Raw genomic sequence first — 20,364 nt, 5'->3', positions numbered from 1 at the left:
GAGAATTTTGAACGCCTGATCCTTATTTGTGTAGTTTGAGCCTCTTTTATAAATTAAGGTGCAACAAAAAAAGGTGTACCTAATGTTATGGGCACGGCATAAGTAAGAAAAAAAAAACAACCACAGTGATATATGATATAAATAACATTGTTTAATAAATTAAGACCCCCCCAAAAATACACTCCCTTCATGTGCCCTTGTTAAATAACATAAATACAGTAATACAATGAATATATGACCGGTACGTGCGATCGTGCATGTTGCATGATACAGGACAGTTTAGTGCATACCTTCCATACAGTTGGAACTTGGTCCTCTTGGGTTTTTTATGTAGCAGCACCTTTTGCAGACAAACACTCGACATAACACACATACTGTTTTTGGGTCCATCTGTCCAAATCAAACTGTACTTTTCAAATTCATTTACCGTATTTTCCGGTGTATAAGGCGCACCCACAAGCCTTGATTTTTTTCAAAAGATGAACTTGCGATTTATAAGCCGATGTGCCTTGTATATTAAGTAATATTGGGCCACAACAGGTCTCGTAACTACAGTTAGCAGCCGCGGACTCCATTTTTCCCGTTAGAAGAAGTAGTGCGTAATCCCAGCCTCTACTGTAGCGCCTTATGTGGTGCACCTTATATTATATATAAAACTTGTATATATTCATTATATTGTATTTGGAAAGCTTTTTTCATTCATTGAAGGTGTGCCTTATAGTCCGGTGTACATTATACTGTACGGTATATGGAAAAAGATTGAAAATACACCAGTCATTGAGAGTGCGCCTTGTACTCCAGTGCGCCTTATACACTGTAAAATACGGTACTGTATGGGAAATTCTGACATGGTTTAAGTGCCAATTCAAAACTGGTGTGCGATTCGCAAGTTTTACAATGAAATTTGCAATATGTTTGGTCAACCATGCAGAAAAGTCGCATACATTCCAGTGAAAATATGAAAATAACATTTTTTTTACATTGATAGTCTTCTGTAACAAAATGGCCGTTCATAAAGACCCCCATTTTGCCTCTGAAAAAGTCCAACTCATCATTTCTGATTCATAGGACGGCAAACAAATAAATTAGGAATCCCCCTTTGTTTCAGAGGTAGATTGCAAAATTTCAGGAACTCTTCAGGGACTAAATTTTAACTGACTCACCTTTGGGGATTGGTTCAGGATGGAGCTATGGAGACAGCTTTCTTTTTTTGGACATGTCAGTTGTCAATGTCAGCCGTCACACAGCAAGGAGAAAAAAAACAGCTATTGTCCCACATTGACACCAAGACCTACTTGCAACTTGTCACCTCGGTGGTTTACAAAAGCACCCATGATCAGGGTGGCAGGGAGCGGGCTCAGGCGCTTCTCCAGTACGCCTCCAATGATGCAGCGACTGTTAATCATACCTTCAAGACAATGACACAAAAGATTCTTTAGATGTCAATTATATGAAAAATAAAACCAACACAATTGAAAAATGCAGACCTCGAAAGACCATGTTGGCTTCTGGTAGTTCCATCTGGTACCCAAATGAGGTTGTGGTCTCCTGAGTCCTCGTACTGGCTTCAAATTCCACTCCCACTTGGATCTAGGGAGTATAAATAGTAAAAAAAACTACTTGCATCCATTTTTATGTCATATTTGATTCAACACCTGTTTGTTGGCTCTATGATAGTAGCTAGCATGAGCTCCTCCTTTACCAGCATTCAGTGTTGCTACCCAGTTTGGTCCTGGGGGGAATAAAAATAGGATGGAGGAAAAAAAAAGCTGTGAGATCCATCAAATGTTAACTCAATATTACGGCTACATTTACTTAATTCACAAGGAATTCCCACTTGAATACTGCCCAGCTAGTGTGAGGATGCCACCTTCTTCTGCTCTGCCTCTGTGGTAGACCAGCTCACCTCCTAACACCAGACCAGAGGAAACACTCTGGAGAAAGTGTGCCACTAGGATAACTGTATGGGAGAAAAGACATACATAGAAATGTCGAATCAAAATTTAAGACAAAAAAAAGACAATTGTCCCTTTGTATGAGGTGGCCACAGAATGCCATTGGTGCAATAACAAGACACAATTAAATCTGCGTATCAGGATATGAAAGACAGTCATTCTTGTAGTCAAAATGTACTATTGATAGAGTGAGAGAGAGACAAAATACTTGCTGTCTAAAATGCAATTGACAATCTTATTTCCGATTCAAAAGTATGACAATCACATTTTGTTACACTCAATAATGTGAAATGCAAAAATAGACGAATAGTACAAAGTACCTTCGATCTGTCACAGTCGAGTCATTACATCTCATCATTATTATTATTATTAGTAGTAGTAGTAGTAGCAGTCGTAATATCATTTTATTCAGCTGTCTATCTCGCTAGCTCTCTATCCAGCTATCAAGCTATTTGCTATCTATTAGCTATCTAGCTGGCTAGCTGGTTATCTATTTATTAGCTATATAGCTATCTAGCTAGCTCGCTATTGGCTATGTCCTAGAGAGTTTTGAAAGGTGATTAGAAATACAATGTATTATTATTAATAATAATAATAACAATAATAATAATAATAATAATAATAATAATAGCTATCTTCTATTAGTTAGCCAGCTTGCTTACTATCTGTGTTACTTCCGGGTTGAGTGAACGCTGCCGCGTGTGGCTGCCGCGTGTGGCTGCCGCGTGTGGCTGCCGCTGCTCACCCACAGAAAAACTTGACTGTAAATTGACCATGAGAGTTTTGAAGGGCACTTATAAATGAAATGCATTATTATTATTATTATTGTTTACTGTACATACAACAATGGTGTCTGACAGCTCTGTTCCATAGGATCATATACATTGTGCACGTCAAAATAAACAACTATGTACCTATTTTTTCTCACCCGATTCTCTAAGCACGTCTGGATTAGCTACCGTTACAGCAGCGGTGAAGTCACTCCCCCTGTACTCCGTTTCAAATTGCCACGTCACAAACTGGGACTGCTGTGTCTGAAACACAATGAAAGTGTGGCTCATTCAATGTTTTATGGCTGAGAAGAAGAGACAAAAAGAACAAAGCCTTTTTTTACCTGGAAAACCGATCTGGCTCGTACGCGCTCAGTGAGATGCAGCAAAGCATGAGCATTCAGACTGCCTGAGGAATCCATTTCACCAATTAACGCTGGAGCATCCTGGAGGTAGATAAAGGATCAATATGTAACTTGGATGTGTGCCAGGACGACGTTCACACAACCGCATCAGGGATTCGTGTTGTACTTTGTCTTTGCTGTAATCATCAGACTGCAGGTGCTCCACGTGGAATCGATAGTACGAAGGGCTGACAGCGCTGAGGTGGAGCGTATGACTGACCTGATGACAAACAAGCATTTACCGTAATATAAATCTTCATTTTAACTCGGCACCACAGGCTACACCGAAAAAAATCTAATTCAATCTAATGAGGCTGCGTATTATATAATGTAAGTGGTGAGCATCACCTTGAAGAAGCTGCTCACGGTCTTATTGATAATCATCTTGACACCTTCAATCTGCTGAGGAAATACATCTGAAAGGAAAAGAGGAAAATTGCTCAGGGACAGTCACAGATAACTAATACTAGCCAGTAAATGCACAAGTCCTGTTTAAAAGGATAAACCATATAAAAGCTAATTTCAGGAAAACCTTTGCAACTCCTGTGCAGGGAGTGAAAGCTGCCAGGGTTAGGTAGTCGTCCATCTCTCCTCTCCCAGCGTGGCGGGCTATACCAGTGAGCAGGATGTGCGTCCCAGCGAGAAGGAGGGGGGTCCGTAGAAAAAGGCCAATTCTGTTGGCCTGGACCGGAAGACAAAGCCAGAACACTGCCCATGGGGCTGCAATGCTGACTGGAAGAAATGAATAACACTTTTTTTGTCACTTATTTTATTTATTTATTTTTACAAGCATTAAATCTGCACATACCGCGCACATTACGTACACAACAATAATTAAATTATACTTTGCATAAGAGCTTCATCGAATATGATCCTTTGCAGTGTTATACTGTATACTAATAGGCGTTTTTATGCCTACATTTTGCAGGTGCACGTAATGTAGTGACTGGTAAATATATATGGGAACAGTTCAAATAAGCACGAGAACAGTTTGTTCAGTGTAAATAATCAACAGTACATATTAATGCAAATTGCTATTTTTGTAGATATTGTTTCAAACGTTGTCATGTCAATGTGCATCATTTGGAAAAGTGCATCCGTACCGTTAGCTTACATGACCTTAGCATAAGCCGGATGCGAAGGATGCTGCCTACATTTTGGTTTTGTTAAAATGAAAACTTCAGACCGGGTTGAAATACCTTAAATTCCTGGGAAACCCCCGGCACGATACATTGGGGAAACTGTCAAGTTGAGTAAATATAAAGAGTCGCTCAGACAAAAAATGTAGGCACTGATCCAGCTTCTCTGTGTCACTGCATAACATGTCCCTCAGAAACACAATAAGAAGTTATATCGTACTTAAATTGGTTTGTCAAGATATATATATAGTTTTTATAACACATATTTGATTATGTCTCACATTTTCAATCAATTATGTAAATACAGTATATTTTTCTTTTAACGTGACCAACCTTGTTTCTTGTCGGACTACATAGTTGAAACACGTTATACCCACGCAGGCTCTAGGGAAGATTAATCTTGATCTTTCGTGTCCTGATCGGCACCGTAATTCACAGGAAGGTCAGACTATTTTAGCCATAAGTAGGGAAAATTCGTCCTAACCACTAAAAAAAATATTTTTTTACCATTCACTCTGTTTAAAACCAAACCCCCACGCGCGTTTCCTTTGCGACAAGAACGGGGGATTACTTTTATTTTGAAACCTGTAGAATATTTTTCTCCTGATTTTCTTTTCTATGTGATCCAGCGGTGAATAGTCATGTCTCATTCACCGTCAGTATTGCTCGTGGGAGAAGGGAACTTCTCATTTTCTGCAGCTTTGTGTCACTTGCCAACGGAGATGAGCGTCACGGCCACTTGTCTGCAGCCTCAGGAGGAGGCACTGCGGCAGGAAGGCGCATTCAATAACATTCAGACTATCAAGGACTCAGGTGAGGATTTGGACTGTTGATCTTTTTTAGATTATTTATTATAGCTATTTTTTTCAATAATATATTGTTATTTTGTGTTCTGCTTTTTTGCCAGGTGGAAAGGTGCTTTTTGAGGTTGACAGCACAAAGCTTGGGGAATGTGCATCTCTGCAAGGGCATATGTTTGACCGTGTGTACTTTAATTTCCCTCACTGCGGGAGAAAAAGTGGCGTTAAAAAGAACCGGCAACTTCTTAAAGACTTTTTTATCAGGTAATATTGTATCCCAAGGATGGATACACGTTTGCAGATGTACTCGCAAATCGACTGTCATTAAAAGACAACTAAAAGTTTAATTTTAGCTGACATTTGGTTGAAAATGTCAGGAAAGGCACTCGAGCATCTGAACTTCATTTGAGGTTAACTCATTCACTGCCAGACATGTGCTAAAATGTGTCCACTCCAGTGCCAGAGTTTTTGTCATTGTCACTCGAATTCCAGGACCCACAAAATATTGAATTTTAGGACTATATAAACATTCAATGCAGCATAAGAAATCTTAGACTCTCTTCTTTTACCAGAAAAAAATAGTTCATTCGTAATTTATATGGGTCTGGAGTTAAATGAGCTTGAAATGAGGCTGGCTGTACAAAATACAATGCAATACATGCATAATTGGTTTAACATCAGCTGAAGCTGGAACAAAGCGCTAACATGGAGAAAGGGGAAATGCTTCCCCCTTGTGGAATGAAAAAAAAACTGTCAGAGGCCATGGCCAGCGATTTATCGGCACTCAGAAAAGAAAAAAACAAATACGGGAATGATGCACTACGTCATATTTTGAATTCCCGAATACATTTGTGAATGGCAGTGAATGAGTTAATCAGAGGAACTTAAAATGGTGGTGATGCAATAGGACAATGTCATGTCTTATGTCTGGACCATCCTAAATCAAGAATCTCCTTCCCTGTCCATTTATTCAAACTCAGTCCAAACCCATCCAAATGTACCTTTTATGTCATTGCTCCTCCAGTTGCGTTCAGGTGTTAACCAAAGATGGGGAAATTCACGTTTCCCTATGCAACGGTCAAGGCGGGACGCCGGCTGACCAGCCGAGGCGAGAGCGGCATAACAGCTGGCAGATCGTCGCCATGGCGGCAGAGGCCCACCTTGTCCTCAGTGACGTCCGCCCTTTTGAGAGTGACAAATACCAAAGCTACAAGTGCACAGGATACAGGTAAGGTGAGTGTTCCAAAAGGCAAGTTGTTCATTTAATGTGGGATTTGGAAGTTGTTTTGATGTCAATTTCATTTTTACCACAGAAGTCAGGATAAGGGCTTCCATTTGGAGAATGCTTTGCTCCACGTGTTTACTCGCAGCGCCCCCTTCAGCTCCCCTCAAGTGTTTAAAATGGAGGACACTGTGGATGGAGAAAAGGTGCAATACAACATACCAGAAGAACTCAGTGATTACGCATTCCGGTATTATAACCTTAACATTTTGTCTCGTATTTTCTATTGTGTGTGTGTGTGTATTTTTGAGAGATTTCAAAAAAAAGCTCATGAACAGATTTTTAACTCATTCACTGCCATTCACGGATTTATTCGGGAATTGAAATTATGACGTAGAGCGCCATTCCCGTGCTTGTTTCGTTTTTGTTTTTTTCATGCTTGGGTGCCGATAAAGCGCTGACCATCGCCTCTGGCAATGTTTTTTTTCTTTTCCACAATGGGGCAGCATTTCCCTTTTGTTCATGCTCGCGCTTTGTTCTAGCTTCAGCTGTTGTTAAAGCGCTATATAAACCATATATATATGTATGTATTGCATTGTGTTTTGAACAGGCGCCCTCATTTCAAGCATATAACTCCGGACCTGTATAATTTAGTAATTAACTCATTCACTGCCATTCACAAATATTTTTGGAATTGAAAATATGACAGAGCGCCATTCCCAAATTTGTTCGGGTTTTGTTTTTTATTGCGGGAGGGAGGGGGGGGGGGATAAAGCGCTTGTCAGACCTCTGACAATGTTTTTTCACTTCCAAGCGGCGGCAGCATCTGCCCCCACTTGCTCCTCATATTACTCCAGACCCATATAATTTAGGAATTAACTATTTTTTCCAATGGAAGAAGAAAGTATAGGGTTTCTAACACTGTATTGAATGTTTATGTAGTCCTAAATCTCAATATTCTGAGGGTCCTGGAATTCGAGTGACAATGACAAAAACCCTAGCACTGGAGTGTACACATTTTTGCACGTCTGGCAGCGAATGAGTTAATGATGTTTTCCTCTCTTTAGGGATTTCCTCGCATTGGATTCTCTCCATCCTGTCAAATTGGTGCAGGATTTTCTTCTCGAAAAGCTACAGGAAAAGTGGGCGATCTCCATGATGACAGAGACTCTTCCAATCCTCCTCAAAGCTAAACAGTTGCATTTGTGCTGCCCTGATATAGACCACGCCTTGATCTACCGGATTCACGTCTGTGAGAAAGAGCTGAGCTGTGAGGCTTGTACACCCACAGAGGAGTTGGAGGGTCAAGCTAGAGGGACTTGTGCTATCTCAAAGATGGCAGACAAGGTGTTGCGTCGTAAAGGAGTGGATGCGATAAGGTCATTATGCTCACCTGATGTTGAAACTGCTGTTTATTACTTGCGTCCTTCGCTGCGCCCCCTGATGGAAGCCGTGGTCGCTAAGAAAGGAGATCAAACCGGTGGTGAGACAGAAATCGAAAATCAACATATTCAAGGAATTAATCTGGAGCAGAGTAGACATTGGAATAGTATTACGAACCAGTTTTGGGGCATCAGCGGTCCGGTGTTCCGAAATGTTCCAGTCAACCATTGGGCTGTTCCCGTCTTCCACGAGCTCCTTCTAACTGGTGTTCTTCCTAAAAAATATGAGCCAGTAAAAGTTCTTGAGCAAACTTTAGGAGCGCTGCTCGCTCCCTATGGCGTTTCCGTGGTTACCAAGCAGGACGGTTTGCATTTAATGGCACAGCCAATGGGTTTCATCGGTAAAGTACTTACAAATAACACCTATGACATCAGCCTCCTCAGTATGACTCTGTCTTTAAATCTGGACCTCCTCGCCGTACTTATGTTCTCACTCCCAGACTGGCGTCTCCTCTGGTCACATGACCCGCGCTTTGCACAGCAGTTTGTTATCCGTCCAACACCTGGGACACCTTTTGTCCCATATTCCCTGTTCCCTGAGCTCTTCAGCTTTGACATCAGCTTCTGGACTGAGATGTCATGGGAGGAGAAAAAATTCTACGCGCTGGTCCGAGTGGCCTCCTGCGGGACTGTGGAGCATGTTAAACGTATTGATAAGTTCTCACATCCAGACCTAAGTCAGACCAGTTACTGCTACAGGCTGATTTATCACACGCACACACACGCATTGTCACACACACAAGCATTGCAGTTTCACAAACGCTTGGAGTCATTGATGTCCACATGCTTGGAAGTCACAATTAGGTAGCAGCTAGTATTCCTCGGTTTTAGCTGCTAAATGTGATTTTTGAGAAAGTTATACTGTGTATTTAATAATACAAGTTTGTTGATATAGCAACACGTTACATCCCAAAATTGTAAAATGTTAAAAGCAGGGAACAAATGCAGTAAACTATAGGGCTGTATGTATTAATATGTTTACAATAAATGAAGTACTTGAAGTGGTGTCTTGTTGCAGTAAGTAATGAAAATATAGGCAAATATTTACATTTCAAAACCTGCCTCAAAACTCACTTGTACTCTTTGGCATTTGACTCAGCATATTTCAGACTTCATCTTCGTTTTACTCCTTAGTGCTTTCTTCTGTCTTTGTGACTTCTTCATTTCTTGTTTATTATTGTTATTCATGTTAAGCGCTTTGTTATGGCTTTGGCTGTAGCTAAAGTGCTATATAAATCAATATGTATTGTATTGTACTTCAAACAACACAAAACATGTACAAAGTTAATGTTTACAGATAATGTCAAATTGTTTAGAAAAAGAGATGATAACTGTTCTTGAGATTTCACCAGTTGTGGATTGTGTAATTATTTTTTTATTTTATTAACGTTTCAATCCATAACAGTAGAGTGCGATAAAATTTAAGAAGCGACAAACGAAAGATAAATGTTTAAATTCAAGATTCACTCTCCTGTATTAACCAATCAGAGACACTTGTCCGTGTCCTGAGCACGACACTGTATTTCACAAGCCGAGCAGTGACGGAAATGAACGAATGGCCTCTCGGAGGAGATCCGTCGAGTATTGACGGAAATGAACGAAGGGCGACTCGGAGGAGGCTCGTCGTTAAACATGGCGGCCAAGGCGCTACGTCAGCGAAGCAGAAGGGGCAGTAAACAAGATGCGAACAATGTCCACGTTTCCACAGAAGCTCGCACGACGAAAGAGGAGAAAGGCGACGAAGACAGCAAGGACGAGACTAGGCAGGAGTGAGTATGAGGCCGGGACTGGCGACAGCAGACACCCTGCTATTGTCATGTGCATCTCTGGATTGACTGACAGCTCGGGCAGGGCAGCTAACAAGCTAGCCTAAGCGATACTTTCATGACAACAACTATTAATCTGTGCATATTTTATAACCATTTACATTGTCTGTTTTCGCTTTCGAAACAATTGCCCGATTGTTTTCGCTAGTTGGTTCATTTAATTTTTGCTCGGCTACATTCGCGATTATGATGGTGGTGCAAGGCATGCACATAAACGGGTAATCTGCAGAAATTATCCTCCTTGTTCAAACGATGTCAGGTGCAAATCGGTTCCGTTTTTAAGATGTCCTGATAAACGCTGCGAAAAATTTATGAATGAATGGATAGGTGTTTTGTGCTAGTGTACCTAATGTTATGGCAGGTAAAAGGCACTCCTATCAAAACACTTCGTCGTTAAAACAACAACTCTATACGTGTACATTTTATCATTTCATAGGTCAATAACTCGAGGTGGGCAAGTATGGGCCCCGGAAGGTTCGACTGCGTTTAAATGTCTGCTGTCAGCACGCTTCTGTGCAGCGTTGCTTAGCAACATCTCCGACTGCGATGAGACCTTCAACTACTGGGAACCCGTGAGTCAGGAAAAAACAAATGATATGTAAAGGTGACATCTTGTGAACATTTGACTTTTTAATCACTAGTGTATGGGGGGCGGGGGGGGCGGTAGTTACTGTAGCACCCATAAATTGATAGGGAATAGACAGAATAGAAATGATCATGTTTAAAAGTTTCATTTTGTGATTACAAGGCCAGTATACAATGGAGCACATAGAATCTGGGGTCAATTTGAGTGAACAGACCCAGCTTGTTTTACATCGTAAAAAAAAAATCACAATATGTCTCCATGACATACACTTGTAACTCATCTCTACTGCTTGGAGTTGACTCTTTATCCGCTAATAATAATTATGCTCATTCTTTTCTGACAGATGCACTACCTGCTTTATGGCACAGGGATGCAAACGTGGGAATACTCACCGTTATATGCCATCAGATCGTACGCTTACTTGTGGCTTCACGCTCTCCCGGCCTGTTTGCACGCCCACGTGCTGCAGACAAGCAAGGTAAGTATTTTGTATTTGACGTCACGGTAGAAGATACACCAAGCAGCTAGCACAGTTTTTTATCTTTTGGTGTTGCAGGTGTTGGTATTTTACTTTGTGCGATGTGTCCTAGCGTTCTGCTGCTGTGCCTGCGAGCTCTATTTCTACAAGTGAGTTCACAGTCTTTTTTTATTATTTTGCGCTTAATCCGCGCTGCTAGCCTGACTTGGACTCACATCCACTCAATTATTTAAGCTTATTTAAAATAATTCGGGCTCCCTAATATTTTGAACCTTATCGAGCTTCATCAGAAGGGCATAATATGATAACTGCAATGGTCTGTGTAAGCTCTCGGTCATACAGGAGTGGTCCATCGATGAAAAGGTTTCTTCAGCTGTCATCTGTACTTCTTTGAAGGTGTCGGACGTTTTGCTCATCATCCGAGAAGCTTTGTCAGCGAATAAAAATTTGCTGGTAGCTCTGCCCCTAAAAAAAATATATATCCCTAATGTCCAGAGGTGGCAGTGTTGGGCATTAAGGATATTTATATATAGGGCCAGAACTACCAGCAAATTTTAGTTCGCTGACGAAGTTTCTCGGATGAGGAGCGAAACGTCCGACACCTTCAAAGAAGTACAGATGACAGCTGAAGAAACCTTTTCATCGATAATGCAATGGTGTCGATGTCCAGCGAGTGTCCATATGTCGTCATATATCGCCAAGTAACGTTACTGTTGTGTGTCTAGGGCTGTTTGTAAGAAATTCGGTTTGCACGTGGGCCGCCTCATGCTAGCCTTTCTCGTCCTGAGCACCGGAATGTTCTGCTCATCTGCAGGTTGTGAAGAATTGCTCAGATTTTTTCTTTTTTTTGGTGTGCATTTGTGTGTTTCTCCCTCACCGTTGTTTCCTTCTCTTCCGCAGCATTCCTGCCCTCCTCCTTCTGCATGTACACGACGATGGTCGCCATGACCGGGTGGTTCCAAGACTCTACGCCGTTAGCCATTGCAGGCGTCGCCGCCGGCACCATCGTTGGCTGGCCTTTCTCAGCTCTGATCGGGTACTGTCATCAAGTGGGACGCCTGCTTGTTACCTGTAAATGAAAATATAATTTTGATATTTGACGTTTCAACGTGTTTCATCCACAGGGTGCCAATTGCTTTTGATCTGCTTGTAATGAAGAGGCAGTGGAAGAGTTTTGTCACCTGGTCCACTGTTGCACTGCTGCTATTCCTGGTAAAGAGGAAAGAAAAATGTTTTTGAGATTATTTGGAGTATGAATTAGAGTTAACCTTTAATGCGTTTCAAATATTTTTTATTCAGGGTCCCTTGGTGGCAGTGGACTCTTTCTTTTATGGCAAGCTGGTGGTTGCCCCTCTCAATATTCTACTGTACAATGTCTTCACATCACATGGACCCGATTTGTATGGTAATGTACACACTCACAGCATTTCTGTTCACAAACAGTAGCCACGTATTTTTCTTTTGCGTAACAATTTCATGACAAAAGATAATGAGGGCAGGAAAAAAATACATTGTCATGTTGTAATGCTTTCTTTGGACTGTAGGGAGAGCCCGCACCCAACAACACAACTTCAGGGATGCACCTGGGAAATAAAAAAAGACCAAAATACGTTCATTGGAGCGTGATATTTCTAAATTGCAAATGAAAAACCATTATTTGAGTAAAATATATTTTTCTAATATATCAACAAACTATTTTAATTCAAGTCAAATAATTTATTCATAACTACAGCTCTGAAACCCTTCCTATTAGTCACCAAATTCGAATCATTAACAGCAGTTTGTTGCAACAAATTGTCACTAACCTCAACAGACTTACTCGATTGTTTCTTAAAAACGAGAATATGTTTGTTTTCTGCCCGTTTTTAATGTCTTTTAGGGTTTTACTCATGTTCTAACGCTACATATTGCGACCATCCGCCATGTTCGATGTAAATAATGCAATGCACCATGGGAAAATTAATATTTGATTAGCCCTTTCGGCACTTTCCGGTGGATCACGGAAAAACCCGAAATATCCTCGACCACGATTTTGGAACGCATCGAAACAAATGCAACGAGATTGATATTGTTAAGGCAAGATGGCACACGACGAAAGTTAAAACCTCTGAAGGAAAACAAGCAGTTCACAATTGCTTTTAGCTAAATGTATTTCTTTAGCTATAGTATCGATGAGAAGGTTTCTTCAGCCGTCATCTGTACAAAAGTGAAGGTTTCGGACGTTTCGCCTCCTATCCAAGAGACTTCGTCAGCGAACTAAAGTCTGACTGGTCGTATCGGCCCCATTTATATATCCCTAATGTCCAGACCTAGTGGCGCCGGACACAGCTATGATAGGTCCCTACTCTCAGGTTGGGGGGGGCGCGGGACCCCCCCCTGTGGCCCCACTGATTGTTCCTACATTCCTGACTAACGATTGGCCTATTACCCCCACTCCCTCCGGTATCACCTCATCAGCATAACGACCCTCATCAGCATTGCGAAAGTTGCCTAACCCGTTTTGCCTGAGCAGGCTATTGTATGAACGATCCAAATTGAACCTCACGCCACCAGACCGGTTTAATGAAGGATTTTGTTGTTTTATAAGAATCGCCTCTTTTACCCCCCTTTCAAACCATCTATGTTCTTTCGCTAAGATTTTAACCTCATTGTCGTCAAATGAGTGGTTAGTAGCTTTTAGGTGCAAATGTACTGCCGATTGAGGCCCACTAGTATTATCCCTGCGATGTTGATAAAGTCTTTTTTTTGAGAATTTGTTGAGTCTCCCCAATGTACTGCTCTTTACAATTTTCATTCTTACAATGTATGGAATAAACTACATTACTTTGTTTTTCATTTGGTAGCCTATCTTTTGGATGCACTAATTTTTGCCTTAACGTGTTTATCGGTTTGAAATAAGTAGGAATTTCATGTTGCCAAAGGACTCTTTGTAATTTTTCAGAAACTCCTGCAATGTACGGTACTGCTACTCCTCTCCTTTTAGAATCTTGAGAATTATTGGTTTCGTTCGCTATTCTTTCTTTCTGACATTTGTTGAATGACCACTGAGGGTACCCACAGTTAGTGAGTGCTCTCCTGATATGTTTTGACTCCTTTTCTCTACCTTCAGTGCTAGTTGGTATTAGTTTAGCCCTATGCTGGAGGGTTCTGATAACTCCTAGTTTATGTTGTAAAGGGTGGTTAGAGTCAAAAAGTAAGTATTGGTCAGTGTGCGTAGCCTTCCTAAAGACTTCTGTTTTTAGCGCGCTGTCCTCTTTTATAATTACTTTACAATCCAAGAAGGCTAGTTGGTTCTCTTGAATGTCCTCACGAGTAAATTTAATGTTGAAGTCTACAGAGTTGAGATGATCTGTGAAGGATTGAATTTCTTGTTTCTTAATTATGACAAAAGTATCGTCCACATATCTAAACCAGTGTCTAGGTTTTGTCCCTGGGAAGGATGTGAGGGCCTGTTTCTCCATCTCTTCCATGTAAAGATTAGCCACTATGGGTGAAACTGGTGAGCCCATAGCACAACCATGGATTTGTTTATAAAATTTTTCCCGAAATTGAAAATACGTAGTATTAAGGCAGATTTCTAATAATTGGCAGATGTGATCCGGTTTCAGTTTGGTTCTTTCATGCAGAGAAACATCCGCCAGCAGCCTCGTCCTCACCACTGAGACTGCTGCTGGGGTTGGGACAGATGTAAAGAGAGAAGTCACATCGTATGATGCCAAAGTTTCCTCAGGTTCCAATATGAGGTCTTTGATCCTCTCTACAAACCCTGTGGTGTTCTCTACGTGGTATTCTGTGTTACCAACCAACGGAGCTAAAATAGTTTTTAAATATTTGGCTACATTGTATGTAGAGGAGTCAATGCTACAAACAATGGGTCGGAGGGGGAACCCTTCTTTATGTATTTTGGCAGGCCATAGATACATGGCGTGGCCTCTCCCGGGTATAATCTAAAAGGGGGGTAAAAGAGGCGATTCTTATAAAACAACAAAATCCTTCATTAAACCGGTCTGGTGGCGTGAGGTTCAATTTGGATCGTTCATACAATAGCCTGCTCAGGCAAAACAGGTTAGGCAACTTTCGCAATGCTGATGAGGGTCGTTATGCTGATGAGGTGATACCGGAGGGAGTGGGGGTAATAGGCCAATCGTTAGTCAGGAATGTAGGAACAATCAGTGGGGCCACAGGGGGGGGTCCCGCGCCCCCCCCCAACCTGAGAGTAGGGACCTATCATAGCTGTGTCCGGCGCCACTAGGTCTGGACATTAGGGATATATAAATGGGGCCGATACGACCAGTCAGACTTTAGTTCGCTGACGAAGTCTCTTGGATAGGAGGCGAAACGTCCGAAACCTTCACTTTTGTACAGATGACGGCTGAAGAAACCTTCTCATCGATGGACCACTCCTGTACGACTGAGAGCTTACACAGACGTTTAGCTATAGTAACAGAAGTATTTCGCATGTGACGCAGATCATGTAGCAATATGCGCTAATCGTTAATAGACCTGCGCCGGTGCTCGCGCACGCGCGGTTAACTGCATTTCCGCTTGTTAGCATTTTTATCATTTCAAATAATGTAAGGCGGACTATAACTTTTATCCGGGAATTGTATTCATTTATTAAGGCTGCTATTAGCCAAGATAAACAGGGATGCATCGTTTTCCTATATATTTATTTTGAGCTCAGGGAAGCGCATCTTAAGATACATATTTTCAAATATCAATCAAACAGATTTTCTGAGCCAAAGATGCAATTTTCAAGATATTTTGCATTTAATTTGTTTTCCCCTCCAGGTACGGAGCCTTGGCACTTCTACTTTATGAATGGAGTCCTGAATTTCAACCTGGTCTTTGTTCTGGCGCTTTTTTCCTTGCCACTCACTGCACTCATGGAGATGCTTCTACATAAGTTTAATGGTGAGTGAGTGATTTGCTGTACATTAGCGAGTACAGTGATACTTCGGTTTACGAAACCCTTACGAACTTTTCGGTTCACGAACGTTATGAAAATTTTACCTTGGCATACGAACTTTACCTTGGCATACAAACTTTTTTCATACACGGAGCTGCCTCGATGAGTGACGAGCCCGTTCTAACAACAAAATGGCAGCCAGCGGTTTTTGTCCTCTATTCCCCACCCCCAGTCTTTGGTTAAAGCCACGTGATTGGTCCAGAAAGCAACAGTGGGGGGGGGGAGTTAAACATTAAAGAGACCGGCAGATAACAGTGAGAGAGTTTCAACTTTGATAGTTCAAAGGCAGAGTGTAGACTGCAAGGTTAAAATATCCCATCAATCAGGCTCCACAAACTACTTGCACAAGCCATCTGTACACTTGATGCAAAAAAAGCTATCAACCTAGCTAAACAGAACACAATTGATGAGGAACTAGATAAAATTATCACAGAGAAAGCACCTCCAAGGGATCATTCCTCAAGATGGTGAAAGAAGAAGGTTATGTTCCTCATCAAGTGTTTAATGCTGAGGAAACCGACTACTCCATTCCATCAAGCCATCGACCATCACAAAGGTAAATAAAACAACTTTATTATACAGTACAGTTTATTTCTTTAATTATAATACCATAGCACATTTATTATACATAAAATAAGGTACTTTTTGTGTAGTTTTAAGGCTTAGAAAAGTATTTTTTTATGGGGACCTGTGGACGGATTATTCTCATTTTAATGGTTTCCTATGAGAAATTAATTTTTGGGATACACACTTTCCGCCTTACACACTATGTCTGGGAACCAATTAAGTTCGTAAGCCAAGGTATCACTGTATTCTCATTCAATTTTCTTGATTTAAATGTGAGTTTCCAACAATTCAATGAATTGTGCTTTCTGCAGTGCAGAACTTGGGTCGTCCCTACTGTTTGACCCTGGCCCCCATGTACTTGTGGATGTTGGTTTTCTTCACCCGGCCTCACAAAGAAGAGCGTTTTCTCTTTCCCATCTACCCTCTCATCTGCCTCAGCGGCGCCGTAGCTCTCTCGTCCCTCCAGGTGAGTTTACTATACGCTCCCATGTTTGCTAGTAGCGACAACCGTTTTGACATTTGTATCTTTTCTTCCGGCAGAAATGCTACCATTTCCTTTTTCAGCGCTACCGACTGGAGCACTATACGGTTTCCTCCAATTGGCTGGCGTTTAGTGCCGTTGTGGTCTTCGCCGTGGTGTCTCTCTCTCGCTCCGTTGCCCTCTTCAGGGGTGCGTTTTGGGTTCACATGGGCGGACGCAACCTCAGTGCGTTTGACTTTTTAACCTGCTCCCTCCCCTCCCCCGACAGGCTATCACGCCCCCCTGGACTTATACCCCGAGTTCCTCCGCATCGCCAAAGACACGACCCTGCACTCGCTCCCGGAAGGGAGACCGGTTAACGTGTGTGTAGGCAAGGAGTGGTACCGTTTCCCGAGCAGCTTTCTTCTTCCTCACAAGTTAGTCGTCACTCGTCATCATGGCGTCCACTTTTCAGAGCGCAGTTCATTCCGACCTTTGTACCTTGACAGGGTGCCAAAATAGGGGAAGGATAAAGGGAAGTAAACAGAAAGAGAGCAAAGATTGTTGCTTTGAGTACACGCTCTTCATAGCAAATATTGCAGTATAACGTCTATTTACTGGTACATGTGATTAAATTGAAAAAAAAACCATGGCCATTTTTTGATTACTTAAAAATATTAATTCCCACATATTCAAATGTGATGTAATATTCGAATTGTTTAACACAGTGAATCTTTGTAAGGGTGTGCCGTCCCAATTGTTTCATTTATAATACTACTAATAATCCTAATAATCCAATAATACTAATAATCCTAATAATACTACTATTAATAATAATACTAATAATACTACTACTAGTATTACTACTAATAATAATACTACTAATACTAGTAATAATAATACTAATACTAATAATAATAATACTAACAATCACAATACTACTAATAATAACAATACTACTACAATAACAATACAACTACTACGACTACTACTACTAATAATAATAATAATACATTTCATTTATAAGCGCCTTTCAAAACTCTTAAGAACACTTTACAGTCACAGGATATTTTTTCTGTGGGTGAGTAGTGGCAGCCACACGCGCCAGCGTTCACTCAACCCTGAAGTAACATAAAGTGAAAAAAAAACTAATAACAAATAATATGACAACACAAAGCCACGGAGAGTCATTCATTCTTCAGCAATTTCTGTACCCTCTGTGTGACATGAAGCAGTTCTAAATGAAAGAGGAGAGGAACAAAGCATCCTTTTCAGCAGTGGATCAGGGGTGTCAGGGTGGAATGTGCACGTCTACTACAAGCTAAATGTTGAAAGCAAACTTGTTTAAAGGGAATTGTGTTAGCCGTTAACTCATTCACTGCCAGATGTGCAAAAATGTGTCCGCTCCAGTGCCAGGGTTTTTGTCATTGTCACTCAAATTCCAGAACCCACAGAATATTGAATTTTAGGACTAAATAAACATTCAATTCAGAATATAAAAAAACTAGACTCTCTATTTTCATCAGAAACAAAGAGTTAATTCCTAAATTATATGGGTCTGGAGTTATATGAGCTTGAAATGAGGGTGGCTGTCCAAAATACAAAGCAATACATACATATTGGTTTATATCGTGCTTTAACAACAGCTGAAGCTGGAGGAAAGTGCGAACATGGAAAAAAAGCCAATCTTGCCGGGAAAGGGAAAAAAACGTTCCCAGAGGCCATGGCCAGCGCTTTATCGGCACCCAAGCATGAAAACAACTAAACCTCGAACAAACTCCGGAATGGTGATCGACGTCATATTTTCAATTCAATTTATTCGGGAATGGCAGTGAAAGAGTTAAACGAACCGAGTTTTGGATCAACAACTATCGCTGTTTCTATTCTTGATCTCCAGCTGGCAACTACACTTCATCCAAAGTGATTTCAAAGGTCAACTCCCCAAACCGTACGCCTCGGGCCCTCAAGCCACTCAACTCATACCTGCTGATATGAACGACCAAAATCTGGAGGAACCCAGCAGATATGTAAGTAAGCACTGCCACACCTCCCTCGTAGAATCCCAAATGATCCATATTGGCTACGCCATTCAGGTGGACATCCGACACTGCCACTACCTGGTTGACCTCGACACGGAAGAAGAAACAAAGCATGAGCCACGCTACGCAGCTAACAAAGAAGAGTGGAACATTATTGCTTATAAGCCTTTTCTGCAAGCTTCCAGGTATTACACATTTATCGCAAAGATGTGATATTATTGAATTAAATAAAAAAAAAAATATTAATGTTAAACTAGCAAGAGACAGTCTTACGTCTGTGTAGGCTCTCAGTTGTACAGGAATGGTCCATCCATGAAAAGGTTTCTTCAGCCGTCTTCTTTGAAGGTGTCGGACGTTTCGCTCCTCATCCGAAAAGCTTCATCAGCAAACTAAACTTGTGCTGGTAACTCTACTTCAAAGAAGTACAGATGACAGCTGAAGAAACCTTTTCATCAAAGAGTCTTGTCACATTTTCAGCCTTGTGTTTTTAAATCCAAATCCACACAGGACATTATATATTGATCTCAAAATGGTCGTTTCTTCTAAATCCTAGGGCCTCTCCGTTCTTCCGAGCGTTTTACATCCCGTTCCTCTCCGAGCATCACACCAGCTACAGACGCTACGTCATCTTGAAATCACGGCGGCAAAAGCAGCCGCGTATGCGCGGCCATGGCTGATCTTTGTACCGACGGCATCCTTTTCCCCTACTTCTGACTCCGCACTGCTGCTGTGCGTATGCGTGTTTGGGAAATGTTCACCTGAAGGGATGAAAATATGGACCTTTAAGGACCTTGCGTCTATCATCCGGGCCTGTGTGAAAATAATTCCAATGTGTTATTTACCATGAACAATCATGTTTTTTTTTTTTTTGTTTTTGCGTGTCTTTGAATGTCTTACAATTGATCACGTTCATATTCGTGTATGCCTTCATTCTGTACATCAAAGTGTGGCTTGAATGCAAAGAAAAAAGAAATATTCACTGAATCATGTCATCAAAACATTGGTGTGATTGATGAGGATGAACGGAATGCGGTTAATTTAATTTGAATGGGTAATAAATGAAAAATGTGACTGTGAACACGATCATTCCGGTTTTTTTTTTTTTTTAAATAAAAGTACAGCACCGGTGGCTGTTCGGATTGTTTATTTACTTTACAAACATACAAAGCACCTGTGGACATCAAGACATTTCGGATGTTTACTCGTATCAGCGGAGGTGAAGGTTCTTTAAAAACATGCTGCATTATTAACCCATTCACTGCAATTTATAGTAATAATACAATTCATTGATAAGCACCTTTCCAAACTCTCAAGGTCGCTTTTCAGTCACGGGATAAGTTTTTCTGTGGGTGAGCAACGGCAGCCACATGCGCCAGCGTTCACTCAACCCAGAAGTAACTCAAATAGATAGAACGCTAGCTAGCTAATAGAGAGCCAGCTAGATAGCTATATAATAGATTTATTCAAGAATTGAAAATATGACAGAGAGCCATTCCCAAATTTGTTCGGGTTTTGTTTTTTCATGCTCAGGTGCCAATAAAGCGCTGGCCATGGCCTTTGGCAATGTTTTTTCCACAAGGGGGCAGCATTTCCCTTTTGTACATGTTAGCGCTTTGGTCCAGCTTAAGCTGTCGTTAAAGCCATATCTATATAATCCAACACACTATGTATGCATTGCATTGTATTTTGTACAGCCGCCCTCATTTC

The 20,364-nt window shown here is 41.2% G+C and overlaps 3 protein-coding genes across 4 annotated transcripts; 2 read left to right on the top strand and 1 right to left on the bottom strand.

Annotated features, from left to right (window-relative positions):
* Positions 1-18: 18 nt before the first annotated feature.
* Positions 19-4,455, bottom strand: LOC148886512 (mitochondrial import receptor subunit TOM40B). The gene is made up of 10 exons (XM_089017243.1): positions 4,329-4,455; positions 3,662-3,861; positions 3,478-3,545; positions 3,257-3,349; positions 3,070-3,171; positions 2,884-2,989; positions 1,838-1,960; positions 1,656-1,732; positions 1,488-1,590; positions 19-1,408 (listed from the first exon to the last, which is right to left on the bottom strand). The coding sequence occupies exons 1-10, from the start codon at positions 4,451-4,453 to the stop codon at positions 1,266-1,268; spliced, it is 1,140 nt and encodes a 379-aa protein (XP_088873369.1). The 5' UTR covers positions 4,454-4,455; the 3' UTR covers positions 19-1,265.
* A 9-nt stretch (positions 4,456-4,464) lies between these two features.
* fdxacb1 (ferredoxin-fold anticodon binding domain containing 1) lies at positions 4,465-8,727 on the top strand. 2 transcript variants are annotated; one of them, XM_089017239.1, is made up of 5 exons: positions 4,465-5,081; positions 5,176-5,332; positions 6,093-6,296; positions 6,385-6,540; positions 7,358-8,727. In XM_089017239.1, the coding sequence occupies exons 1-5, from the start codon at positions 4,910-4,912 to the stop codon at positions 8,538-8,540; spliced, it is 1,872 nt and encodes a 623-aa protein (XP_088873365.1). In that variant the 5' UTR covers positions 4,465-4,909; the 3' UTR covers positions 8,541-8,727. The 2 variants fall into 2 exon arrangements, with proteins under 2 accessions (XP_088873365.1, XP_088873364.1); XM_089017238.1 differs by having other exon boundaries at positions 6,382-6,540.
* Positions 8,728-9,325: 598 nt separating this feature from the next.
* Positions 9,326-19,710, top strand: alg9 (ALG9 alpha-1,2-mannosyltransferase). The gene is made up of 15 exons (XM_089017703.1): positions 9,326-9,501; positions 9,995-10,130; positions 10,488-10,622; positions 10,701-10,771; positions 11,348-11,436; positions 11,523-11,658; positions 11,747-11,834; positions 11,922-12,027; positions 15,414-15,536; positions 16,470-16,624; positions 16,699-16,828; positions 16,908-17,055; positions 18,516-18,645; positions 18,712-18,842; positions 19,211-19,710. The coding sequence occupies exons 1-15, from the start codon at positions 9,326-9,328 to the stop codon at positions 19,332-19,334; spliced, it is 1,878 nt and encodes a 625-aa protein (XP_088873829.1). The 3' UTR covers positions 19,335-19,710.
* The last annotated feature ends 654 nt before the right edge of the window (positions 19,711-20,364 follow it).

Source organism: Hippocampus bargibanti, linkage group LG16 (genome assembly GCF_051943395.1).
Source record: "Hippocampus bargibanti isolate YZ-2025 linkage group LG16, ASM5194339v1, whole genome shotgun sequence".
Taxonomy (NCBI): domain Eukaryota; kingdom Metazoa; phylum Chordata; class Actinopteri; order Syngnathiformes; family Syngnathidae; genus Hippocampus; species Hippocampus bargibanti.
The sequence above is the reverse complement of the archived record's forward strand: the minus strand, read 5'-3'. Positions and strand labels throughout refer to the sequence as shown.